Source organism: Lonchura striata, chromosome 9 (assembly GCF_046129695.1).
Source record: "Lonchura striata isolate bLonStr1 chromosome 9, bLonStr1.mat, whole genome shotgun sequence".
Taxonomy (NCBI): Eukaryota; Metazoa; Chordata; class Aves; order Passeriformes; family Estrildidae; genus Lonchura; species Lonchura striata.
Window position 1 is genome coordinate 6723708 of NC_134611.1, and position 27987 is coordinate 6751694.

A 27987-nucleotide genomic window follows, 5' to 3' on the forward strand; every position below is an offset into this window, starting at 1 on the left:
TACATCCCCCCCTCCTCCCTTTTTTTTTTTTGGATTTCTACCCCCATGAGATTTCTACCAGTCACACAGAAAAGGTTTCACAGTTTGGTGCTGGCAAGTCCAGCGTTCTTGCCACTAACTCAGAATGAGCTAACAGCTTTCAAAAGCCCAATGATGTTATGTGTATAAGAGCATCCAACACTTTTTCCTACGTAAAAAAAGTGACGTGTGCTGAGGTGCTCTAAGTGTAAATACTTTGGGAGACTTGATATTTTTTAACTTTTTTTTTTTTTTTTTTTTTTTTAAAAAAAAGCAAAAGCAAAAAAAAAAAAAAAACAAGGATCTGGCTGTAAATTGATATTAACATTTTTCAGTATATGTGTAAAACACATGTTTCAGAAGAATAGAAGAGAGAAACTGTCACTCACTGGGAAGCTTTAGAGCTATCTGGCTCCCTGGGAAACTGCATGCAACTATTCTGGTGTCCAAGGGTTTGACCAGTGAGTTTCCTCTTCCTGCAAAGAATGAATGCAGAAGTAATAGAAAGTCTGAGGGGGAAGATTTTAGCAAATGGCTAAAGATAATCCTATTCTGCCCACTCCAGCAGGTAGGAAGGTGGTGGTGGTGGAAGAAAAAGGGTGTCCCTCCCAGGAGCTGGCACAGGGAAGGGGGCACTGGGAGAGACCCAAAGGCAGCAGCTCAGCCCGGTGAAATCCTTTTGTGTGTGGTCACCCCAGTCCCAGCAGTGCCACACAAAGCCAGCACGTTCTGCTCTGGTTCTCAGGGCCTGGCTGTGGCTCCCTTTCAGGATGGAGCACAGGGACTGCAACTCAGCACAGAATTCCCAAATTCACACACAGGAACACTGGCTTCTTAAGCATCCTGCTTAGTTCACTAGCCACTGTTCGGGGGGAGGGTGTAGAAAGTTTTTAATTTTAATTTTCTAATCGAAGTGCTGCCTATACATGAATTTTTTTACTTCATTTATTAAAAGAATCAGTAAAAGCAAGGATTTGAAAAAAAAAAGTTTATCCTTACGTTTTTGATGGCATATTGACTTCGTAAGAGTCTACAGGCAGGAGTGATATATCAGGGAGTCCCTATAACTTTACTTAAAGCAAAAATTAGAAAGTGATCGGAAAGTTTTATAGAGGAGACCAGAAACATAATTTTAAGCCTCTTAAAATTGCCTGAACTGTGAAATCAAGTAATGAACACTAGAAAAGGATCTGTCAGCTGGAATCAAAGCTTAGACTAGTCAGCATTTTCTTCCTAAACCTTATTATGGCAAAGATTTTTCATCTCTGCACTCTGTTCAGCCCAACAAATAAACCAACTTGACCTCCACCTGTTACCCGGTGAAGTTGGCTGTCATCTCTGACTAAACCCTTTTCTTTCCCTTCAAAGCCCTCGGCACCACTGAGAAGGTGGGAAGACACAGCTGTGCACTGACTCAAATTGATACCAGTTCATAACCAGACAGCGTTTCACAGTACAAATTACAAGCAACAGAGGAGAGGGAAAAAAAAAAAAAAAAAAAAAGAGGATAAAAAAAATGTAGTGCCAATGAATTCTGGAAGGGGGCAACATTTTTCATCCATTTAACAATGAGATTTTCATAAAAAGAAGTTCTTTTTTTTTTTTTTTTGTTTTGTTTTGTTTTGGTTTTTTTTGTGTGTGATATTATGGACAAGCATTTGAGGCAAGAAACATTTTGCTCATGCCATAACAATGAACCTGTGCTAACACCACAGAGGAAGGACTGAAGAACATAATGGAAGCTATTTGTGTTGCTTTTATATTTCATAACTTGAATGCATTACACTGGTTCAAAGAGGTTCAGCTCCAATTGCATGTAGCTTTCTAGACTTAGGAACAAGTCACAGCTATATAATGCAACACTGCTAAATAAAAAAGAATTAAATATTATGGAAACCACAGAACAGCAAGAAATGTGCCATGAGGAAACCCATGTAGCTGCTGCAGTCATTTCTTCAAATATATCATCGTGGCAAAACCAAGTGAGAAGCTTTCTAATACAAAGACATATCAGAAAAAAGCCATTTCATATAAAGTTGGACTTCTCTGGGTGATTAATGCTACGTTCAACAAAGGAGACAGTGTCTGTCTAATTACATTAAATACTTATCTTCTAGGGATTGGCAGGGTGTTTCTGCTCAATGTCACTTTTCATGACAATGTAATGATAGATCCGTTTACTTACCAGTGCCATTAGCAAAAATTGTACTGTTTTCTCAACTGCCCTCATATCACGAAAATATTTGATTAACATACTGCAGCTTATCTAATACTCTAAGCAACATATTCTGCATAGTTTTCTCTCTATTAAAAGAACAAGATTACAGCTTGTAAAATTTTTATTGCACTCACACAGAAATAAATGAATAATGTGTGATAATAGTTCAAGTACCTTACTAGTTCACAGAACAGGTTTATTTGATTTAAAATATTAACTTGTAGTTGAAATACTAAGATTTTGGGGGAAACAAACAAATAAATAAAGTCAGTACTCTGAGGCACTACTTCCCATCCAGGTTTTAGTTATTATTTCCTTTTCATTTCAGCACATGTTTTGAAACTTTTAATACCTTAGGGGAGGGGAGAAAAATATAAAAGGAAAAAAGCTTTCATTCCTTTGCTGAAAAATAGATATGGCCATCTCCCAAGTCTTTAAAATTCACCACATCGTGAACTGACTCTTTGGAGTCATGCTACTGTGCCAACATCCAGCAAACAATAACCCTGTGGAAGAATGTACCCAGCCAAGGCAGTTTATATAGTAACAAGATAATTTCATAAACTTCTATTGAAGAGCGAGGCTGTGATGTAACATTCTAGCAGTATATATCAGCTACCTGATATTTACTAACAAGGTTAAACTCCTATCTGTTTGTCTCAGCACTCTTCATAATTCACTTTTTAATGGATGGACAGGAAAAGTCAGCAGTGTATGGCACAGATCATTTTTGAAATAGGACAAGACAGCTTACGGCAGTGCAAAACACCCTTCCTGTTCCCCAGCAATCACATCAAGCCTGGACTTTGCAACTACAGTGCTTCAAATCTGCTCATAAATCCTTTAGGGCCGTGTTTCTATTTCCAAGGAAATTGGTAAATTTGAGAAACAAAAGGTCCCGAGGAGGAGGTGTCACCATCAACTGGTGCCACGTACCCAACATCAGTTCTCAGCTGCTTGGGTTGGTGCTCCTGAGCAGGAGAAGGCACGTGGGGAGCTGCCTTCCTTCCTTCCTTCCTTCCTCCTGTGAAAAGTGAGGACATCCACCCCATTTTGTCACAGCTCCTCGAGCTGCCGCGAAATGGCAGCAAGGACGCACCAAAAACGACTCATACAGGCACAGATCGACCGAGCCATGCAGAATCGACCCAAACTGCCTTAAAATCCCTTGCAAGTGACTCTTGCAGGGAGAGGATGACACCACAGCCAACTGCCACATGCGACTCTCCAAATTAATAATGGATTTGGGATATTCATTCCCCGGGCTGCGAGGGTTCGGGGTGTGTCTGCAATTATCGAGATATAAGTCTGACACACATTATCCTCCTATCAATGTCATTTCCCTTAGTAGCCAACAGATTATCAGCAGCTTTGTGATATTCCAGGTGTCAAAGAAGAATTAAAACCACAACAATTGCACAAACAAAGGGACAAAAGATGGGATACGTGTTTTCTGAGCCCTGCATATCAATTTAATATGTGCAGCTGACAATGATGCAAATGTCCTCGGGAGAGAGGCAGCAAGATCCGTGCCCAAACATACACACACCACTGTCAGCAAGATGGCAGGGAACAGAAGCAGTAGGATTCCCAGCCCAGGACACATGCCTCAGCAGGCAGAGCAACCCAACGAAACAATCCTCTGGTTGGGGAGAATTTTGGAAGCACCTGATATGGAAAAGGGCCCTAAACAAGCCAGATGGTACTTTTAGCTGGCAGCAGAAAGTAGGAGACAGCCAAAAACATTACAGCATTTCCCCAAGAGGCCAGCAAATCGATTTTTAACCATTCTTTTTTTTAAAGTGACGCTATGAATATGAAAAATAATGTTTTGATGCCTTTTTAAATTGCTAATTTTATGGATAATACACTTATAGAGGACACAACTGGAAGAGAGGAGAAAGCAATGGATTTTGACTTTCCCAGGGCGGTTGTATATTTGACATCAAGTTCCTATTCAGTCACTGCCACTGTTTACTCAGAATTGAGTGTCAGTTTTTGTTCTGGGTTATCCACATAACATTAAAGACAAAAACCCAGAAAAAGTAGAGAAATAGCACTGTAAAATCACAATAGCACGACAGTTCACAGGGCATGGGAGAAATGTGGTTTGTAAGACTGCTTTGTCCTCTTCAAACCTTCCCCCCACCCCAAATTAATGGATTTCTAGATGATAATTTTATAACAGAGGACAAACAGTTTCTTTAATACTTACAAGGTACCATTTGGCGGGGGATTTGCGTAAGAAATACAGCTGTTTGGGGGAATATTTTAATTTTTAAAACCTCCAAACAGCCAGAATTTGCAATTCTGCCTGGATGACGGGTCTTTTCAGGGATCAGTCTGGTGTCAGATATTGGGAGCAGCTCCTTGCAGAGCACCTTTAGGTTACCTGTGGTTGGGGGAATTTCACTCAAAGATGGGAAACAGAGATGGGTTGGAGGGACTGAAAGGGCAAAGAGAGGCAGAGGAGTCATGAACCAAGTGGGAGTGAGCATCACCCTCTGCCTCAAAGCTGCTCCTCACATGTAGGATTGGCCACGCTCCGAGGAAGAGTCAGGATGATGCCTGACTTCCAATTGCTGCTATTTTGTTTAAAAGTAAAAGCAAGCCCTAAGACAGGGTTAAACCTGGACTAGATCCAAAGTGCTTTCTCCTGTTCAGAGCAAGGTAGTGCATTAGTGTGCTGCATCATGGATAATACTCCTGGAGACAAACGTGGGCTGCTGCAATAAAACACTGAATGCGAAGAAAGATAATCCATACATTTATATTTTTCAAATCTCATTGATTGTAAATCCTTACATTTTTTTTTAATAAAATGATTTCCCTCCTATAAGTGGAACCCAAGACTTTGCCTCCAGCCCTTGTTGAGATAAAACAGTCTCATTTTTTTCTCCAGAGTGCTGCTCTTGGGGCTGCAGGTACCACCTCACTTGTCTGGATTTTTAGGGTTCGAAGATCTGCACACAAATCTATTGAGGCAAATGAAGACTATACACAAAACAGTAAAACAGCCTATAATTCTCCAGCTAAATTGAGCAAGAGGATCTCTTATGTTATGCTTTTTGGTGTATATCACACTAAAAATAGCAGCGAGCACTGATGTAAGGGAAGAGCAGAAAGGATGATGTCAGGAGGGCTGTGCTGGAGTGGTGAGGACAAGCAGAGGTGGAGGATGTTGTGGATCTCCTGCTCTTCCCTGATGGAACCAGAACAGAGCTGTAGCCGTGCTTGATGCTGGATTTAAGTTTCTTTGGAGCTGGAAATAGAAAGAGAACTTAAAACATCATCCCTTTTTTAGGCTGTCTGGGGGGTCACTGCATTCACACTGTGAGCTCTGCGGTGGAAGTCACAGGAAACTCACTCTGGGTGGACAGCACAGTTGCTGCCACAGCACACAGACATTTCTGCAGGTATAAGATGGCTCTGCAGCCACTCAGCCAAATTGTTACCCGAGCTGAGAGGCTGTGAGATGGATTTCTGTGCTTCCCTGTGCTCGCTGACTGCTGTGGTCAAAGTGTTGGGGCAGCACTTAACTTAAAGGAAAGTAAAGAAAGTAACTGGGGAATGATTTATTCACTACTTCTGGCAGAGGAAAAGAAAACCACTAAGAAGCATCCAGCAGAATGATCAGGCAATGGACAAAAGAAGTAGTTCTTCCTCATGAAGCACTGAGTAAAACTGGAACTTTCTGCCATGAGATGTTGTGGAGGCCAAAATAAAGAATGGGTTAAAAGCACATCTCAGAAAGGAAAGTTCACTGAAGGCAGTCAATCACAAAGATGTGAATAAAACCTCTGGCTCGTGAAACCAAGCTGTTTGCTGCCAAAATCCATGAGGCTGTACTCTGAAAAGCATCACTGGATGCCTCTCCTACTGTTATCCCTCCTTAAGTGTCCACCACCAGCTCTTGTCAGAGACAGCAAACTGCCTGTCTAGGTGAGCCTTTGGTCTAGCTGAGAAGAGCCATTTGTTCCTCTCTGTGGGCAGATTTTTGTAGGTTGGAATGTGCTGTACCTGGCAGTTGAGAAGCAGGAAAATTGCAGTTGGCATCCAGCACAATGAAATTAAGAATTACTCCTCACCTGGTGCAGAAGCAGGAGCATATCTAAAGTCACTGTGGCAGAAGGTGTGGGAATGAGAATGGAAAAAAAAGAGATGAGATTTGGTCTTCTTCCTGTACCTGGTGCTGTACAGTCTTCTGGAAGTGTCCAAGGTCAGGGTGGATGGGGCTTGGAGCAGCCTGGGACAGCAGAAGGTGTCCCTGCCCACGGGATGAGCTTTTAAAGGTCCCTTCTAACCCAAAGCATTCCATGATCCTTAATTCCCCCAGTCTCCTAACACCTCTCCTTGCACCTTTTATCTTTGGGTGAAAATGTTTCCTTTAAAATAAAGCCTGTTTTCTCCTCTAAAGCCAAGATCAAACATGTGCAGGGAGTACAGTAGCTGCACTGTGTGCTAGGCACTGGAGTGATGGTTGTACTGGGAATGTTAATAAACAGTGCCCAGAGCAGAACTTCTGCATAAAAAAAAGGGTGTATGCTACATCTCTCCCCCTCTCCCCTGTCTCATGCAATATTTACACAGCTGTGCTTTGTAAAAAGTGTGTGTGGGGGGTTTATTATTATTTTTTGTAACTTATTTACCTAAGATAGCCCGGCATCTGTTTTGTGGTGAGCTTCTTTCACAAAGTTTCACAGTTGCCTTGACTGATGCAAAAGGAGGTCACGCTCCTTACACAGTAATCTTAAAACCATTTGTTTCAAACACTTAGCCATTCTGTTTGGCTAATTTTGTTCTGTTCTGTGGTTTTGGTTTGTCCTCTGCTTGGAAATGTGCATCCCTGGGGGAGCCTATCTGGCTAGGTGAGTATTTTAGTTATCTGTTTTATAAAATGCAGAAGTGCACAGGAATTTGCAATAATATGCATCATTTACTGGCTCTCAATATGTACTGTATATTGGCTCTGAAGATTACTAATATTTTCCAGCTGCTTTCAAAAAAAAAAAAAAAAGAAAAAAAAAAAAGAGAAAGAGTTCAATGGAGTCTTTGCAGTGGGTCCTTTCCCATGACTGCCTACACAGGTGATGAAGACTTTCCTGTGTCCTGAAGAATTAATAAGCCTGAACATTTCTATACCAGCAGCATACCACAGGAGATAAAATATTGCTTCTGCTTCCCAAACACATTAGAAAAAGCAAGTCTGCTGATCTCAACTGCTAAGACAGCACATGAAAGGAATGTAGTCCATTTCCCAACCAAGATCTAATCTATAGGAGAGTTTATAGATCCAAGTCAACATCCTGAATTGGTCCCAGAAGCAAACAACAAAACTAGTTCAATTTTTGGAAGACTACTTTTAATGTGTTTAATGTCATTTTGCAACTAAACAGCCCCATACTGCCCTATCAGATGATCTTCAAGGATCTCTGGGTCAGAAGAGACCTGTCTGGAGCTCACAAAGATTCAGGTTTGAATTCAGGTTTGACAGACCCCAGATCGGCAAGAAATGCACAGCCACAGTCATCCAGAAGAGCTTCTGTCTTTCAGAGCTCACCTCTGGAAATTGTCTGCTTCTGTCTCAGTGCCAAGGAAGGTGGGAGTTTTCACTTGGTGTTGAAAGTGAAGCCAAACACATCACTGTCTTTGCTTTAAGTTACATTTTGTGGGCTGTTGTGGGCAGAGGTTGAGGACTCCCCATCCCTGGAAGTGTCCAAGGTTAGGCTGGATGGGGTTCTGAGCAACCTGGGATGGTGGAAGGTGTCTGGATGGATGGGAAGGGTGGGACTGGATGGGCTTTGGGATCCCTTCCAAGCCAAACCATGCTGTGATTCTTTGATTCTCTGATCAACCATGGGTGGCAACAAAATGTTGTTTGGCCACCAGCATCGTCTGAGGAAGGTCAGGCCCATGGATGACCAACACAGCACTGCCATGCCAGCAATCCTGTTCTCATTGGGAAGCTTTGCTCCAGCCTTTGTCAGGGAATAGTTTTCTATGCAGGAAATCCTTCCTATATGTCTGAAAAAGGATGCAAGTGATGTGAATTATGTCTAGTGACAGAAAGACCTCAGGTGACCTTACACTGTGCCAGTGCACAAAAGATCTGCTTTTCTCTTGGCCACTGAGGTCAGTGCAAGCAGCATGTAGGGGTGATGTTAGCACCAGGCCAGTCAAAAACAGCTTTAATTTGATAACTACAGGAGAATTCTTTTTGCATTTTCAACTCAGAACTCCTACAGCTCCATCTCCATTTTTAAATGATGCATTTCCTGACATCTGGAACTAGATGCAAGGAGTGAAGCCACAACACTGACTGACTGCCTGACTTCTCCGGGACCGTGCTGAAGGGATGTTTTCCTCAGGGGATTACAGCAAAGCTGTGGCATGTGCTTCAACACTTGCATGGGATTACTAATTTTATTAAAAATGGAAAGTACACTTTAGGCTGAATCCCAAGGCCAAGTTCTTTTGTGTTGTCCAGTGTCTGGAAAAAGAAAAAATAAAAGGAGCCTGGGAGGGATGTGAAAACATCTCCAACTTTTCAATCTGAACTGACTTTTTGGTGAGTTTTTCCCCTACCTCCAACTTCTTTCCATGGTTTTGAGGCAGCACTGCCAGCAGCATGGCATGCTGTCACAGGTCTCATGCTACTACGTGAATTGCCAAAGACAAGCTGAGCTATTGATCCAGTGGTAATTTGCTGTCAAAATGACTCTGTCTGTGATGGCAAATGAGCAATGTTAATCACTCGACTTGACGAATGCCACTGTGAAAGACTGACAATGCTCAAAGCACCACCATGGACCTGCTGCGTTTTTCCTGGCTCCATTAAGTTCCTGGTCTTCACTGGCCTTGACCAATTAGAGTTTAACTTATCCATTAAGGTGCAGTTCTGGGAAAGTTCTGTTTAAAATAAACAACAACTCGTATTGGTGAGTAACTCATCAGCTATGCAGCAGCCTGATTCTGATTGCCTGGCAGAGAAACACACACATTTTGTGCAGTATCTGATAAAAGATCTATAATGTGCTAACACAAACCTATCATGTAGCACCTGTGACTAACAGATTGTGATATCAAAGTCTTGATGCCTAAGTGCTCCTGTAAATGCATTAAACTTTTAGCGGCAGGAACTGTAGACTGCCAGTGACAAGGAGCTGATATGGTATTTCAGTAGAAGTTGATAAGTGTTATTGCTCTTAGAAGAAAAGAAAATTCTTATGTTCTTGAAAACCACTGGGCAGCTTGTGTTTTGATGGGATACTGTAATACAGAGAGCAGGGATATGGCAACACATGGACTCTATGAAAAAAAAATACATTTAAGGAAAGCTCTGTATCCTACAGCTGCTGGAGCTCCTTGAAGCGTGTTCCCATCATGCGTGTCACTTCAGGAATCTACCTGGTCAGCTTTTTAGCTGGCTGCCTGCATGTGGGGCCTTGCTGAATTCCATGTTAAAGAACAAAGTTCGTCCTGAACGTGAGGAACAACTTCTTTCCTGAGCAGGATGCCCAGAGAGGGTGTGGAGTCTCCCTCACTGGAAATACTCAAGACTGTGCCCTGTGCTCTGGGATGACCCTGCTTGAGCAGGGAGGTGGGACCAGATGACCCCACTGTGGTCCCTTCCAGCCTGAACCATTCTGTGTGAAATGTTCCCACTGTCTTTAGGTGTTAAGTTCAATGGAGGAAAAAATGGCACTGGTGCCTGCTGGGAGATGTGCTGAGGTGTGTAATGAAGCTGCTGCACCAGGCAGGTACAGGCAGAACAGTCTGGGACTGCCTGACCTCACACACTGAGAACCAGAGGGCAATTCAAAGTCACATCTGGGAAATACTGAGTAAATACAATTGGCAGAGATCCTGGATGTAGACCTCCTCTGGTCTAAGGAAAAGTGATGTTACCTAGGCTTTGTCTTTCTTCTCTAGGCCTATGAGTATCCAAAAAGTTCAGCTCAAGGATTTTAATTAAGATCATGAAATTCCTGAGTCTAGTTATGACCCAGTGAAAACTGCCCACTACAGCAATTCACTGAAAAGTAGTGCCAGAGAATTATTTGACATTGAACACTCCAGGTTTGAAGTTTAATGTTTTCCCAGTGAAAAGGGATTCCTTTTTTATTCCTTATTTTGTATAATACATGTTTCTCATGTTTTTAATCATATTTTTTCTGCAGTCAGCCCCTTGAATCTTTGGCAGTAATGCAGCACAATCATTGAAAACTTCTCTGGGCTCTGAGTTAGTGCACGATGTCAAGGCCTTTGATGAGCCCACAGACCTTTTGCCTGAGGACAGATCAGACACACTCTGCATCACTGATTCTGGGACACACCACACATAAAATTTTATCTTCCAGGCAGTGCCAGGCAACAACTGTGCTTAGGGCATAAAGAAAACTATCTAGGATCTCCATTATAGCACTTTCTCTCGAATTTCCAAGATGTAATTCCGAACAGACATTGAAAACAAACTTTTGTGGTCATCTGAACTATGCCTGAATGAGCTTTTCTGATGCATATGGCATAAATAAAAGTTTCTCAGTAAACATGGAGAAGATTTCTTGCATACTGAGGAGAAAGCCCATGCCAGATTTAAGAAAAGCATTATTGAAACAAGTTCTGGACGGGCTGCCTGCACGTGGTTGTTCCATAACCAGCCATAGGGAGAGGCACGGCACCCATTAAGTTAGGGGTCACTGACACTGCAAGGGAAATACTCCAAAATAAGATCTCAGTTCCTCAGTTGAACAGAAATTCCTCAGAAACTGTTTTCAGACAGTCCCATAGATGGTGGCATGAGAACAGGCAGCAGTAGCCCGGGTGGTTTAGTGAGCAGTCACGAGGCTGACTTTAAAAACATCATCACCACCACAGATGAATCCAGCAGTCTGACAGCTTTCTGCAGGTTCATGTGAAATCATCAACCTCACAAGCCCCTAGAACTGTGGATGTGTCTATCAGCCATGCAGTGCAAAAGGTATTACTACTTCCTAAAGGTTTCTGCACTGAAAGTCTGGAGTTTTCAGGTGAAGACACACACAGGCCCGGCACAGCATAATGGGAGCAGAACACCCAGGGTGGAGCTGGGGCAAGGGGATGTCCATACATGAACGGCCACACCAGTCTCTCAGTGGAAAAAGGACCACTGAGCTCCAGCCATTTTGCAAACCAAGTTGATCAAGGCCACAACCAAAGCAGAGCTGTTTGTCTCTTCAGATACCTCAAGAAGTGCAAGGAGTTCAAACAGATACCTTTCCTGGGATGACTGTCCTCTAGGGACTAAACTATCATGTGGAAATACAAGTAGACGATCTAAGAATAAAGCAGAAGATCCAAGTAAAGAAACAAGTAGAATACCTAGGTAAAGAATCCAACAGGATACTCTGAATTTGCATCTTAAACATTTCTTTCCACGCCATGCTGTAGAAACACACTGGAAGCAGACTTGGCAAATACCATCCATATGTTCCACAAAATGACTGAGGGAGCACAATGTGAACATTACTCCTGGACTGGATCAAGAGAATCCATTAAAAAAAAATGCATAAGAGGAATACACATGTACATGAACTCAATGTTTGCTTATTGTGGAATTAAAGAACATATACCTGTAATTATGGCTTACCCCCATTACAAGCAGAGCTGCCACAGAACTGAACACAGGCCAGCTTTGTGCAGGAGTTCAAAGCCAGTGTGATGCTGCCTTATTTTCCTACTAACATCATCTTTATCCTCTCTTGCCCTTCTTCTCAGTTAACAAGAGTTATGTACTGAAAGTGCTGAGATAAAGTAATGGTAAGGAGGATACCGCAAAAGGTATTTGAAAAGCAGAAGTAATTTACTACATGTCTGCTTTGTTTTACTTCCTAAGCCTTCCTGTTGTGAAAGGAAATTCATCTTTTCTGGCAGACTCCAGCCTTTTTAGGTCGGAGAGCTCCCCAGGAGCTTTCGAGTGCAGGTAAATGGATGTAAGACTCAAGGAGTACAGCACAAGGAAGATGGGATTAATGCTGGGGTTTGCTTTGGCTGTCACACCTGACGTACAAGGAGAGTGCTGCACCCTCGATCGCAGGAAATATCTGTAAAATAAACCAAGCTGAGTCCTTTGCTCATCCCTGCCAGCCCGATGTGCCACGAATGGAGAGGTCGTGCTGCTGGTGGGCGAAGCCTGCAGGATCTCCAGCCAGGTGGGTGAAGCACGGAGGATTACACCCAGCAAAGTCTCCACGTGAGACAGACATCAGGGTGCCTCAGCAGAGCAAGTGAAAGCTCAGAGGGAGGGCTGTGGATGGACAGTAGGTGCAGCCTGTATCCTGCACACAGGAGTAGGCACAGGGGAAGCATCCACTGCCTAATCTAAATAGCACACAGAGTGGTTTTGTCCTCTTCTGTTCTCCGGCCAGTTTGCACATATGTTCTGAGCATACAGCCTGCCCTCCAAAGACCACTTACAGGGGCAATCACAGGGAAGCAAAGCAGGAAGAAAAGTATCCAAAAAGGGAATTTGTTCAAGAGAAAAGAATGGAGACAGATGTAGAGCGACTAGTCACGGCTGGCGGTAAATAACCCTCTGCCTGGAGTGCTCTCTTTCTCTAAGAGGAGTTCACATATTCCATTTCGTATTTCCTTTCTAGGAAGTCAAATCTTTCTTTTCCTGGCATTTGTTCTTTTCCCCTTCTGTATGGTCTAAAGCTTCTCTTCTCCTTTTCCCTTTCTCTTCTACGTTTTGCTCTCTTTGAAGTTCATTTCTTCCATCTCCTTCTCGCACAGCCCTGATTTCCCTGCACTGTCCCAGGCCACACCTTTCACTACCACCCTCTCCCAGTGCCTGTGCCACGAGCACGTGTGTGCTTCACACCTGCTCCAGGGTTTGAGTCTCCCCTCTTTCTCATGTGCACACCTCAAATGAAGCAGATGCAACACACAGAGATGGAATATTCATCCTCTCACTCCCATAAACCTGTCAAGGCATATAGGCCAAGAAGCTATCTCTGCATAAATCTAAATCTCCTGTGAGGAAGCAATCTACTCAAAGGCAATAAAGGCAAAGGATGTATTATTATCTTTGGTGTGGATCCTACTGGGCTGGGAGGTTGGCTGCTGGCTCCTCTCTGAACTTTCCTTCCCAGCCAGAGCAGCCATCCCACAGACAAGTCTAAGCTTCCTTTCCTTGGTCTGATTTCCTCCTCCTGTTGTTTGGCCAGTAACCCAAAGGATAGGGTTTAATTATGGAGTTTGGAAACCTGGCTTGCACTACTCTGCCAGCACGGGATAAAACCTCAGCCTGTCTTCTGAAACAGCACCATTCTGCTCTGCTGATACCTGTGTTATCCCACACAGCTCAAATGAGCTGCAGGGAAGAAATGCCAAGTTAAACAAAAAGATGGGTTTAGTCTTTAAACTTCTACTGCAAATTTCACCGAGAAAAAAAGAAAACACCAAAGCTCAGAGATTACTGTATGCTAAAAACTGTGCCACCATTTTGATTGTAGATTAAATAAATGGCAAGGCCTTTCTCTGGAAATAAAGACATCGGAAAGGATGGATCTGAAACTGGTCCAGGCTCCAAAGCTCCCTCTCTGAGAGGAATGCTGTGGAAAGCCCCCACCTAAATTGGGATGTTAGCATCACTTGCACAGCTTTCAGGTGACCAAATTATTTCCTAGGCAGATGCCCCACTAAAGACTCCTCAAGCATTTTACACTTGTTGAGGTGGAACCCCCGTGTCAGACACAAAAGGCTTCACATTAGTGTCACAGCCAGGGGTGATGTCTGTGCAGAGACCACAGCAGGAGTGTCCCTCGGGGGAGCACCTCGGGCCAGTGACACACCACTGCTGCCCTGGCAGGGAAGGACACTCAGCACTGCTTTGTCCTTCACCACTGATGAGCTGTGGCTCTTCAGGTAATCCTCTGTCAGCCGTGCTCTTGCAGTGACCCTGTTTTACAGAGAAGCTGAGGCAATGAATTCAGAGGACAGGCTGCTGGAAAGCCATGGCAGAAGCACTGGGGTGGGGCTGTGTGGATACAGCACAAGGATGGCTTGGAAGTGCATCCCACGTGGGCAGGATAAAGAAAGCTCTTTTTCTTCACAGCTGTGACAGTGATAGATGGCTTGGTGAATGTGAGCTATATCTAGTTGGTACCTGGCTACAGTCCCTGATGCTGCAAGGTGATTTTCTGCCATTTTACAGGCAAGGCTAAGCAGAATCTGGGATTTTTCTACAATAAGTGAGGAAGGTCATGAGGAAGGAAGAACCTTCTCTTGTCTGACTTGTTCTTGCCTTTCTGAGCACCTCGGGAAGTTTGACACAGGCAGCTGTGCTTCCTCACGATGGGCACCCAGTGGTGCCAAGAGCAGCAGAGGTGCTTTGGAGGTGTAAGGCTTTGGGTACTTCCCTTGCCCAGCTCAGCAGCTCAGTGCCACCATCAAGCCAGGGCTTGGATGAGCCAGAAGTAATGACCACACGTGGGGAAAACCACATGAATAATGTTAGAATTAATAGCCAACCTCTGGCCGCTGCACAAATGGAGAACATTTGTCATTAACAACGAGCACCCCAAACTTTGGGGGGAGCTGTCCCCCAGCCTGGCAGTGATGCAGAAGCAGTGACCCCATCACTTTTCAGCCATCTGTGTCTGCAGAGCAGGCTGGGATCCCTCCCTTCGAGCCCAGCTTTTGTCCGCGTTTCTGCTGGCCGGTGAGCAGAGGTTTAGCGCAAGGTGAAGCTCTGCCTTGCATCATCTGGAGCCTGGAGCTGATGGAGGGGACAGCCCCTGGTGCCTGGGAGCAGGACACCTCGGAGCAAACACCAGAGCCCTGGGGACAGCGGTGGCAAGGCAGTCACGGGGAGCCTGGCACTTGTCTGCCTGCAGGTCCACCCTCTCCTCCTGCCAAAGTGCCACATCTGCAGTCAATAAGGGCCCACAAGCTGGCTCCTCCTCATTAGAGGAGAGAGGGCAGCTGGCAGGGGATCCTCCAAGGGCTCCCAGGCACAGGAATCAGTCTCCTCCCAGTCTGGAATAGCCCAAATTTGGTGACTTTCTGGGCATGCTGTAAAGGACAGCTGTTTGACAGGGTCTCCAGAGGAAGCTGTGGGTATGTTTCCTACATGATGAAGGATATAGGTGGCTGGCCAAGTGCCCACAGAACTGATTTTAATGCTGCACAGGTCGAATTTACTTTTCTGTGCTGTATAGTTCATTATACACAGTGCCCTGGACAAGCATGTGTTTTTTCCAAACAAACCAAACCCATACTATTTTAAATCCAGACGAACAAGAAAGACAAAAAATACGCATTGCAAAAGATCCTTTGCATTTTTAAAGGACCTTCCCAAACCCTGGGAGGCACTGCTTGCCTTCCTCTAACAAGTAAGACTTCTGTTATTTTTATTGGCAATAAATACTTGATTATTTAGCTGTAAGCAACACTGAAGCATTAACTTCACCTGTGCACATAGCACTGACCCACAAAAAAAATATTTCCAATAGTATTAAGCACCCAGATGATCTCAGTATAAGTGATCAATGGACAGTTAGGTATGTAACATAACATAACCCAAAAAATGATCAACAGGAAAGATCACACACAAAAATTAACTGAAAGAGGCCAAAGAGCTTCCTCAACGTTCTGAAGTGTAACAGGCAGTGATATCTATTTTGATATGAAGCCTCCAATCACACTTCACAGCATTACAGATTAATAAAACAACTCCTTCTGTAAGTCTCTTAAAAGTCATTACTAAGTGATCTCAAGTGTTGCATAATGCTTGAAAAGTCCTTCTACCTTATATAAGTTTAGGGATATTTATTTAAGCAGCATAACTGATGGAGCACAGCCCAGACAGGTACTGATTTTTGCTAGAAAAAGCTATCCCAGAACTGAATCTGGACAATTTGACAGAAAAAGACCGCCTATCTTCTGCTGCATTATTTAAATACTTCAGATATTTGGCCAAAACACAGGAGTGACACACTACAGAAACATTCACAGCTGCAGGAGCAATAGAACCACTGCCATATTTTCATGAGGCCGTTTCTCGGAAGTGACGAGACGTCTAGAACTGGTCACCTCTCTAGCACAGCAATTCTGATAACCAAACAGAGCAAGTGGAGATGATGTTCTGGGGCTCTGGGAGCCGGGGCTTACCTGGCTCCACTTCATGCCATCCGCTGGACTGGCTGCCGCTGCCCGGAGAGCGCCCTTGGCTTGTGTAGAACGGCTCCTCCCCAGGGCTGTCCATCTCATCCTCCACAGACTTGAGACGCTTTGTGGAGCTGAGCATGCAAAAAAACACACAATGAAGGCATGGAAGAGGAACCAAGGCACTGCTGTTGGGACGTGCTGGAGAATAACTCAAGGTGGGACAGATTTGGGGCGCTTTGGTGAGGCTACAAAACAACGTTTCACAGGCCAAACCCCTAAACACCCACCAGTTTGGCCAGAAGTTAGTCTGATATTTAGGCTTTCACAGATTCAGACTAGGACATTTTCAAAGCAGAGGTCAATAAAAAGGCAAGAATTTCAACTGCATTTCATGGTTCTTGCAGTTTGAATGAATATGGTGATGACACTCGAGACTTATTTTCACCGCCAGATTTTTTCATGGCTAATTCTGAAAGCAAATTGTTTATCAGCTCAAACTTTTATTTTCAATCTTTTCAATTAGCTCAGTCCCATAAGAAGGAACATAGGCAAGTGAATGATGGAAGAATCCATTCTTGGTTCAATGTTCATGTTATCCTACAATAAGAAGCATTTGACTCCGCAGCTGTGCCAGCAAGCACAGAAAGCCCCCAATGGGTATCTCTGGCCAGTGTCAGCATTAAAGAATCCCCCTGTGATACATCACACCTCCCTCACCAGAGGCTCAGGACACAGAAGAGCCCTTTGAGTGGTCTCTGGTGGCCGCTGGCTCCAGCAGTTCTGCAGGGAGAGGATCCCAGAGCCAAAGACACTCCAGCTTGGCTCTGTTTTCCATAATGAGTTGTACAGACTGTGTGGGGACCTTACTGAGAAATTCTCTTCTAAGTACTTTTCCAAGGCTGGGCCAGCTCATTTTTTTTTCTCCCCCAAATCTGTATTCTATTAAGACTTAAGGCATTCAAGAACAGGCTCCTCTGTGTAGGGGGAACAGATTTAACAGACATAAAATCTTCCACTCTTGGTTTAGAGCTCGCAGCCTCCCCACCCCAAGCTCTGCACAGGTAGGAGCTGGCGGGCGTGCAAAACCAGTTGGTGAGAAACAGGAAGAATAAGTCTTATGGCATGTGTGGAATGCAGGTTTGGCCATTCCTTAATTTAGAGAATTGTTATGTGTCAATAGGGGAAATTGTGTGCATACAATATAATTACCGCCTGATAATTCTGCTGAGTCTGTGTATTTAAAGAATTTTTTTTTTTCCTGACTGGGAACAGCCTAATGAGAGGAAAACAAACATATTACCAAGTTATTAACTACCCATGCTGTTTATAATTAGCTCCTTATCAGTGGTAGCTATTTGCAGAAGAATAGAAGAGCAACAACTGAGCTCTTAAGAAACATTAATAACCTCACTTTTGCTTCTGGAGTCACCAGGAAATTCTACCTGAGAATGGTGCTAATGATGAGTGCTGTAGGCTACACAGTTTACAGGCAAGAAAGAAACAGCACAAAGTTTTTAATTGATGTGTAATGGGAATTGTAGTCACTGAGCTTCATAATGTGCACGCTAAGTGCAAGACAGAATGTTCTTCCAATCACTGCAAACTGTAAGAAGTTACTGCTAAGAGCCTCTCGTTAAAGATTATTATTTTTAAAATAAAAACAACAGCTATATTCAAACGACAGAGATTTTTCACACGTGCACTTGCTCACTGCAAAGCTGGTGGCACTGCAGGCTGAGATAAAAATGTAAAAGAGCGTTAGGCAGGAGTTAGACTTTCTTGTCATGTCTTTAAAATAAGTGATCTATTTTGGCTGTGGGGGAAAAAAATCAATCTGGTTCCTTAATAGTGTTCAAGACTACTCGAGTGACTGAGCTTGTTTATAAATCTAATCTCATGGATGATTAAAGGTAAAAAATAAAAAATATCCTTGTTTGATAGTTGGCATCTAAGTCGAAATCAAAATCAGATGGGGCAGTCATCTGCATTAGCAATTTGGTTTTCCAAAGGCTGAGTCACAAACTTCTAAATGCTTTACAAAAACTAAATGCTTTATAGACTAAGATCCAAAAACAGTCTTAGTCTCACAGGTAACACTTTTTACAATAAAGAATACATGTAAGTCTATCTTAAGACTTTCCCTGCATCTTATTATGCTCCAAGTTCTCTTCTGCCACAAGCTGAAACTCAACAATTCCAGTGGAACTTCTCCTGCTACACCCAGATACAACCAGAAGCTACACAAGTCCATGCAGCAGTTTTTCTTAGAGGCTTGTACACACAAAAAGAACTTCCCTGTAATCCAGCTGAACATTCAACTCTCTGAATCTGAAACAGCTCCACATCGTGAGGCCCCCAAACAGCTTGTCAGAGAATTTAATGGTTACTTCCCCAGATGAGTAATGATGCTGGCCTGAGTTTCCAAGGAACCTGGTAGTAGGCAGAGATTAAATTACCTGGTAGAGGATGTGCTAGGTAAAGACCTCCTCATTGCTCCTGGGCTCATGCTGTAGTATGAAGAACTTTCCAAATCTGAGAGGGAGAAATTAGGGCCTGTTCCTGCAGCTATCGGTGCTGGGGAAACAAAAGAGATTGCAGTCAGTAAGTCATGTGAATATGGCATGAATTGCACTTCAAAATCACTTTCTTCTTTCTCATGGGTGTGTTTAGTTTCACGATGGGAACAGGTGGGATGTGGAAATTAGGAAATGCTAATGGTACCTGGCATTGCAATCAAGAAGATGGAAATTTTATCAAGAATACAATGTTCCGTGACATAGAATCTCTCTAACATTCCTCCAAAGATGTTATTATTATTTTTTAAAATTAAACAATTATGGCATGACTTTCTCTAAGCACTGATTTTCTATTAATGTCATTCTAACATTTAATGAAACCTGGTGCTTTTAGGACCATGTTGTCTCTATTGGCATGGTTACAGATAGGCTGCATCATCCCTGTAGAGTGCCTGGCAGGATCTATAAGCAGCATAGGCAGGGAAATACACACCTCAGAACCTCTGGGGTACGTGTGATATACAGCCACAGGCACAGAGGTTAAAAAAGCAGATGAGAAACGTGAATTCTTTTCTGACTAAGAGCATCTGAGCTTTCCTCTGGCCTCTTTTCCAGCTAAATCAAAGCTAAATCAGAACTAGAGACACACGACTCCCCAAAAGTTTTATCTAGCGGTGACCTTCCACTCTTCACCTCATCACCTTACCCAGTACTGAAATTTTGATTGCAGGGGATACGAATCCCTGCAATTTCCTTGTCCTGTATATTTGGTTTCACATTAAACGTCACGGATTCCTACACACCCTGAAAACTGCAGGCACAAGCCATGAACTCCATGTGCTGTACTCTTCTGGGAGCAGACAAGGAACAGAGCAGCTTAACGTTGAAGTCAGCAGAGAAAGGATTTCTTGCCGAAATGCCACTAATACAGCAAATGGCACCGTGTCCACTGTGGCTGTTCCAGTGCTATTTACAGGACAATACAACTTCGGGGGCTGGCAATCACAGATCCTGAGTTTCTCTCCCATTTCAGAGCCCTCTGAAAAAGGACGTCCTGCACAATGAAATGCACCAGCTTGGCCTGGGCTGTATTGTCTGAGAGCCCTGATTCGCAGCCACAAAGGCGAAGCAGTCTCAGTGCCACACAGGGATGCTGAGCCAAGTTTAATCTTTGGTCTGAGATTCTGGCCCAATTTCAAACATGAAAAAATCTTTCAGTCCAACGGGGAAGGAGTGAGGAAATGAAGACAGGATAGCTCCTATCACCCAGCTAACATGTCTGGGCTGGGAGTGCTGCCACTGACTGTAACGGGGCCAGTGTTTCACCCCAAGTCTTAAGGAGCTCACAATGTCAGATTTGACAGAGGAATAATGTAGCTTTGCAGCTGCCTCATCATCCCCACAAGACAATTAGTTGTTGTTTGGCAAGGATCTTTTAAGAACGTCATTGAGACAGAAAGGGAACAGCCTGGATAGCCACGGACTTTTAAAAGCCGGGGACGGAAAATGCACAACGCCATTAAAACTTGACAAAATCTGGAATGGTCATTAAAAGGAATTAAGTTGGGAAGTAATTTATGACAAGAACACTCAAATCCTTTGTTATCTTCTCTTAACTATCATATGCTTCCTGCACACTGGGTATATGAGAGGGTGTGTTAACAGAGGGAAAGAAAAATTAAGCACAGTAAAATTAACTCGTTTTATCAATTTGTGCTTTCTGCAACAGTTTCCTGACAGCAGCTACAAGAGGCTGTAAAACTGATGAATTTGCATGGAAAAAGAAACCGGTGTAAGTAATTTGTGTAAAAGGTAACAGGGACATGGACTGCTATAATTCAGACACCCTGCAGATAGCAGACTGCTGCAGTGTGTGCAGTTATGGGTTAGAAAAATGACCACACTGCAGTCAGTCTGACTTGAATGGAAATCAATCATAAAGGTACTCTCTGCAGCATCTACTCCACAGTTTTCAGCAACTTCCTTGCCAAACAGATTTGTGCTCTGCAAACCCTTTCCTGAGCAACTCCTCTGCACTCTCTGCCTCCCCATCTTACAGGTTAAGCACACAGTTTTCCAAACAGGAACATAAAAAGGCAAGCACTGAATTAAAGCACTGTTTCTTTCCGAGGCACAATGAACTTCCTGGACATTGCCAGATTTATGAAACAGTTTTATTCCACAGAGATAAGAAAGAAAAACTGGTATGTGGCAACACTTCCCTTCTTTCTTTCCCCCTGCCCTTTTTATTGCCCTTTCCCCAGATCCTGGATATTTCTTGAGTTAGCCCTATAGAAAAAAGGAATGTGTGTTCAGAGCAGGGGTAGGGTAGGAACAAGGTATTGCTGATGCTGTGTGAACTCGGTGCAAAGCAGAAAAGGCTGATCCCACTGGGGCTGCTGCCTGGGTAGCAAACACTTAGGGTGCTCTGCTGGTCACTGGCCAAAACCACCTCACCACAGTCAAATGCCAGTTTGAAACCAGAGGGTTAAAGAACAAAAATCACCTCTAATAGACACCAGCAGAGGTTCAAGTGCCTGGCTGGGCTGTGGGAGCCAGCACCTGAACCCTGTGGCAGTCCTTGCACAGGAGCCACCACCCTGCCACCATCAGCTCAAGGTCTCTGGCCACAGAAGTGCTGTGGCACAGGCTGCACAGGGCTAAGCTGCTCCAAAATCTTTGCTCCTGCCTTTCTGACAGTGTCTCTCTTCCACCAAAGCCTATTTGTACCTTTGCTTGCAGTTATTGCATTCGCTGCCATAAATCACAACAGGGTGCTGGAGCTGTGGCTGCCCCATCCCTGGGAGTGTCCAAGGCCAGGCTGGAGCAGCCTGGGACAGTGGCAGGTGTCCCTGCAGGAATGAGATGAGCTTTAAGGTCCCTTCCAACTCAAACCATCCTGGGATAGATGCAAAGGGACAAAGTGGTGCAAACTGTGGCAAAACTCTTGTCTAAACTAAAAAACCCTGTCTAAACTAAAAAACCCTGTCTAAACTGAAAAAACACTGTCTAAACCAAACCTGTTCCTTGCAGCATGTGGCAATCCACCACAAAACCTCCCTACCCCTGTTCCTACTCCCCAGGAACACGCTCCAGCCCCACATGGAGCAGAGTGGTGGGAGCTGCAGCCTCACAAACCCCAGGCAACGACATCTAAACCACACCATTACCCCTGTAAGAAATGCTCTGCAGCAAAGTGACCTCCTGACAGCTCAGGAACATCCCCCAAATGGGAAAGGATGTCAGAAACTGCAACTGTGACTCAAAGCAAGAATCTCAAGATGCTGCCTGACCCAGGGCTGTGAGCTGGAAGGGGTTGAGAGGGAAGGATCCCTCTTGCCCCACCCCAATCCTGGAGCCCCTATTTCAGCTGCTGGCATCACAAAAATTCCCTGTGCACCTGGGACACCCTCAGAGGAGCAAGAGGAGCTGGTTTGCCCAAACAGGAGGAGGAGGAAGGGTGGTGCCTCTGCCTGACACTTTTCTACTCCTGGGATGCAGGGCAGCATCACCCTGCTCCCACAGCCTGCTCCCTTCCAGCTCAGCTCCTCATCCGAAATGTCAAGAAAAATAATGAAGAAATTAAGAAAAAGCCCTCTTACTTAACCCAACTGCAATATTTATTTTGAAAAAATTACTGAATTACAGAACAGGAAACACACTAAATAAAACCAGCCAGGCTGGCATTTGTCTCCTTTGGAATATGGCACTTTCTTTAAGCCACGTTAATATTTAGCCTCTCCTTTTTTTTCCCCATTTGTATGTATTTATTTTTACAGAGGTCCTGGGATGTGACTAAGATCATTACATGTGTAACACTGCAGTGAAGTGATAATGTGTTTAAGGTTAAATGGGAGAAACATGACATTTGACTAATAAACTTTTTCCTGTGTTGTGACTCCATAAACAAAGGGAAACACACTGTGCTGCTGCTGCTGCTGGGAGGAAAGGGGAGCTGGATTTTTTTTTTTTTTTTGCAAGGCCTTTGTTTGCTCCAGACTGTATCATTAGATTCAAAGAGGTTCCACCGAATACAACAGATATGAAATGTGTGATGTTCATTTTAAAATTACAAGTACAGCCTGCTATTGACCATCTAATTATGCTGAGTTCCATTTATAAACATAGCTAACCACTAAGTTTATAGAGACTTTTTGTGCTGCTTTAATAGGATATTGATCGAGAGCAAGGTTTGAGTGGACTGCCATTGAATTGTGTAATGGCATACAAAAGGCAAGGTCACGGCAACTGTTCACTCTATGCCTGCAGTCTATTTTTTATTATAATCTTTTTTTCTCCCTCTCATACCCAAGCCCACACAGAGAGTTTTGGATAGCAGTGCTTTCCTAAGGAATATAGAGTATCTTTTAAAATGTTAATTTTCATGCTGCTGACTTTAACTGCCTTCACTAGTGTAGTGCTTAGTATAGCAGAAAACACACAGGCTGCAGCTCAGGGAGAGCAGGTTTAGCACTCCCCAGCTGCACACACGTGTCTGTGAGGAGGAGAAAAGCCTCTCCCGGGCTACAAAAAGGCCTCCACTGCCCAGCCCAGCCCCTCCACAAGTGCCAGGGCACCCCACGCCTTGCCAGGACATGCTGGGATTCTCTTTCCCTGTGGGAAAAGCTGGATGAGAGGGATGAGGAGGCTGTGTTTCCATTCTGGAGTGCTGGCAGTGCCTCTCCATCCCTGCCCTTGCCCTCATGGCAAGGACCCTTCAGCCCCTTTCTGCATCCCCAAAGCTCCATCCCCAAGCCTGGCACTCGCTGCATCAGTGTGGATGCAGGATCCTGAGCTTCCCCAAATGTCCTGTCCACACCCATGGCATTAGTCTGAGTGTTTCAGGGATAATTAGCTGGACCATTGCTGTGTGTGCACAGGAGCAGTGAGCAAGTGTGTGTGCCTGTGGTGCCACAGGCTCAGCAGAAGGATTAGAAGTCCCCCCCAGTGCTCCTCACTGCACACAGCACACGTTGAACCCAACGTGTGGCATTTTCAGGCCAGGGTGCAGTCAGAATTCCCTTGTTTATCAGCACGAAGAATGATGTCATTTTGACAAATAACACACCACCAAACAAATATGTTTGATTTGGCTCTAGCCGATGTTCATAAATCCTAAATCTTTCTTCACATCCTGGGCAGTGCAGTTTATCTGGCTGCTTGAATGACCTCTGAGGGAGGAGATCTTCCCAGCAGCTCTCCTTGCACATGGTGCAGACTCAAAGCCAAGGGGGGGATGCATTCCCTGTGCCTTTCTCCCTTGCCCTTGCCAAGGGAAGGGGACACTTGGCACCAGAGCCCTGCAGCACCTTCTGCAGAGGGTCTCCTCCATGCCCTGAGATGGCTGCCCACAGCCAGTGGAATATTTTCCTGACAAGGGGAGAAAAGGAGGAGGTTTCACTTGGCCAACAGCTGGCTGTCAGCTCCCAAACCCGTCCATCCCCGACTCCTCTGCCTCTGAGCCTTTTGTTGTCAGCACAGAGCTCTCCAGAGAGGGAAGAATGAAGCCTCTGTTATCTGGATGGGTCTCCCCAGTATCTGGGGTGACAGACAACACTCAGAGAGGAGCTCACACCCTCTGCCTGCTAATAATGGAGGAGAACTGACAGCATGAGCTGCAACACCCACATCAGACGGGCTGGAGAGGAGTCTTTGTTTTTTCAGATGCACATCTATGATCTCTTTTCTCTGTTTTACTAGGCTCTGCAAGACTCAGCAGCTGGGCAGCATTTCGAAAGAAAATCTGCATCTATAGGACTGAAGAAAGCAACTTTCTGTTACCAACACAGTCTAGACTTGTTCAATAGCTCACAGAAAGTGTGATCATCAGCACTGATAGGCAAGATAGATAACAGAAACAGCTGACCTTTCACTTGATTAATTCATTCCCCAAATTTGCATGATGGAGACAACTGCCTCTTACTTGAGACTCCTTGTCATGTGGACCTCTGGGAACTTTACTAAATAAACCGGCAAATAATTGCTATCCACAATATTTTGTAAGATTAATTTTGGATAACAGCTGCTGCAGGCCAGTTAAAACTGGGGAAAATCACTTATTTCTATCATTGCATTACCAAAAGCAAGCATAGAAAGAAAAATAACAGTAGGCATACACAAGATGACCTTTTTGGAAAGAGGACTGGTCTCAAATCAGGACACAGGAACATGCAGACAACCCAGAGAGGGTTATATTAACTTTAAAAGACCTTGCTTACCAATTTAGGCAAATATGCAGCAATTTCCTTGTTGCTCTGTTATGTTAAACAATTCTTTGAATATGAGCATGTGAGTTAATACTGAGTTTTCTGGGAATGTGCTGCTAGACTTGACACTAAACATATCCTACTGGGTAGCCAGGGCATATCAGGCTGTGGGCTTCTCAGACCTCATAAAGTAAACAAGGTTAAGGCTGGTCAGTACATGTCTGGGGCATCTCCAAGGAAAATCCAGGGTGCTATCAAAAGCAGTGTAGCTAAATCAGTTGCTGGCACTCTTCCCTCTGAGTCAGTTCTGAAGTGATATCCCGATATGCTTTGGGGACACTATTTTTGGTAGAGGTGCTGGCTTGTAGACAGGATATAAAACTGAGGTCTTGACCTCCCAGGATTATTAAAGAGCCCATGAAAAACAGTGCAAACTCCCGTGTCTGGAACAGATAAAAGCTGAATCTTTGTATTTTTCCCACCATAACCTTCTTTCCTATCTCTAATAAAGTCCATGGTCTTCCTGCATGCAGGTGCCTCATCCTTGAAGGTGGTGCACGTCAACTGGAAGCAGAGGGAACATCTCAGACACAGCTCAGAATTTGCAAAACATGCTGAGTGCTAGGATTTCTGATACCCAGTGTTTCAGTTTAGTTACAATAAAATATCAGGGAAAATGAATAAGCTTGAAACACGATGCTCACGAGGTCAGTGCCAAGCTCTGGGGGAGGCTGGGAAGGCTCCAGCCAGGAGTGGGGCACTTTCCTAGGAAAAGTGCACACATGGAGCAGGGCTGACAGAGTCCAGAAGCAGCTCTGCTGTGCAGGGCTCCTCCAGCCAAGATAAGGCTGTGGGGAAATGGGATGCCTTGCAGAGGGGGAGGGTGAACCCTTTGGGCTTCAAAAGCCTCTCGCTGTCACAGTGAAATGAAGTGACAAAACACAAATCCTGGTGACAACCTGGGCTTGTCCACCCTGGCTGCAGGTACCAGCCAGTCCCTGCTCCCTGCACAGCCAGTGAGATGCCAAAGCCTCTGCTCAAGCACTTCAGCAAGTGAACTGATTCGCAAATGTGCTGAGCACTCAGCAGCTCCTCTTGACTTCTGAGTCCTCTTAACTTTGCCCTTCTCTCAAAATTCCCACCAGCTGTCAGGGAAGGAAGCTCAGGAGAAATTTTTTCTTCAACGTTTTTCTCTCTGCCTCTCTCCAGGGCATATAGCTCTCATCTTGCACTCGCCGTGCTTTCCTTGTATCATCACTTTTTTGAATGCAAAGCCAATTTAGTAGCTAGTGCCTTTCCAAAAGAGGAAATAAACCAGGAAAATCCTCTGAGAAACTCTGTGTTCTCACTCAAAATCATGGATTTTCTGCTAGGTTTGTGCCAGTTAGATTCTAGCCCTAGAATGACTTGAATTACATCCCCAGCCAGCACACAAATATTTCTGCTGTTTAGGAGCAGAACCATTTTATGGTTCTCTTCCTAATGCCCTAAAGAGACTGGTTGCACCCTAAGGTTTTAAAGGGGCACAGAGCTGATGGTTTCACCTGGAGCAGTGGTGATTGGTGATAATGTGATATTATCTCCATGGTAGCTGGAGAAAAGATCACAGAATGGTTTGGGTTGGAAGGGACCTTAAAGATCATCCATTTCCACCCTGCCATGGGCAGGGACACCTTCCACAACACTTCCAAGTTGCTCCATCCTGGCCTTGGACACTTCCAGGGATGAGGCAGCCACAGCTTCTCTGTGCCAGGACCTCCCCACCCTCACGGGGAAGAATTTTTTATATCCCTAAAAAAATCCCTACAGGCCTGGCTTTGGAGCAGTGTCTCTTCAAGACCCTGTCCACAGTCCTCCCTTGGACTATCTGGATTATGTCATAGCAAAATACAATCAATGCACCTTTGATCAATGGAACAGGGTGGTGACAGGTGCTCTTAATTTGGTGTTGTTAGTGAGTATTGACAAGCCTGTAATGATCATGCTGCAGTGTGTCACTCACACTGGGGGCATTAGCATTCTTTAAAGGTCAAAACCCAAACCCCTCTAGAAGCCAGAATTCCATACAGCTAATGGAAAATGTGGGCCTGGGGAAGTCAGGATGTGTGAGGTTATCAGGGCTGAAGTTGGCACAGTTGTTGGCATTATTTGACTTATGACTTCATATAAGACTTCAGCAACTTCGAATTCAGAGAATACCCTGAGCTGGAAGGAATCCACACAGATCATCAAAGTCCAACTTCTGGCCCTGCACTGGACAGCCCCAGAATCTCACACATACATGGATGTACACGTGACACGGATGAACACAATGTGGAAAAACAGCATCAGAAAATTTCCAGGTTTATGTGCACAGATTAGGTATTTTCCAGAGGTCTGGTTCAATACAGCCCTTGGATCCTCCAAGGGATCCATGGGAGGCTGATTTCTGATGCATTTATCTACACTCTGTCCATTTTCAGCTGGGTACCAGATGAGTTTACCAACTTGCACAGGCAAGTTTGCAGAATAAAATTATTTATCATCTCACTTTAAAATTCTGCTGGTTTATTCTCACCCATTAAAAGAAGTGGCACATAAATGCTGTCCACTGGCAAGAAGTGGGGAGAAGAAAATCCTAATTTTCAAGATGCTGTTTCTGAATTGAGGAAGGGAACAGTAAGAATCAAAGAAAAAAATAACTTGGGTTGCAGAAACCACACAAATCAGACACAACATGATACTTACTTTGTGAGACTCTTACTAGCTCAGTCACACTGAAAACACCTGATGTGACAAAACTGTCCTGGAAGCCCAAATGTCCTACAAAACAAACAGAGGGAGAGAACTGCGATTAGCTTCAAGCATTTAATGACAGTATTCTCAAATACTTTACTTT

At 44.3% G+C, this 27987-nt stretch overlaps 1 protein-coding gene across 19 annotated transcripts in view; it reads right to left on the bottom strand.

Annotated features, from left to right (window-relative positions):
* NFIA (nuclear factor I A) overlaps positions 1 to 27987 on the bottom strand; it is a 349636-nt gene that overhangs the window by 61816 nt on the left and 259833 nt on the right. For 11 of the 19 annotated variants that reach the window (XM_077785322.1, XM_021542570.3, XM_021542583.3 and 8 more), the window contains exons 4-6: positions 27837 to 27911; positions 18844 to 18961; positions 16391 to 16518 (exon numbers count right to left, since the gene is read on the bottom strand). In XM_077785322.1, coding sequence (XP_077641448.1) covers positions 16391 to 16518; positions 18844 to 18961; positions 27837 to 27911 — 321 coding nt within the window. Of the gene's footprint in view, positions 1 to 407; positions 495 to 16390; positions 16519 to 18843; positions 18962 to 27836; positions 27912 to 27987 lie in introns of all 19 variants that reach the window. The other 8 variants (XM_021542504.3, XM_021542512.3, XM_021542543.3 and 5 more) reach the window with 1 other exon arrangement.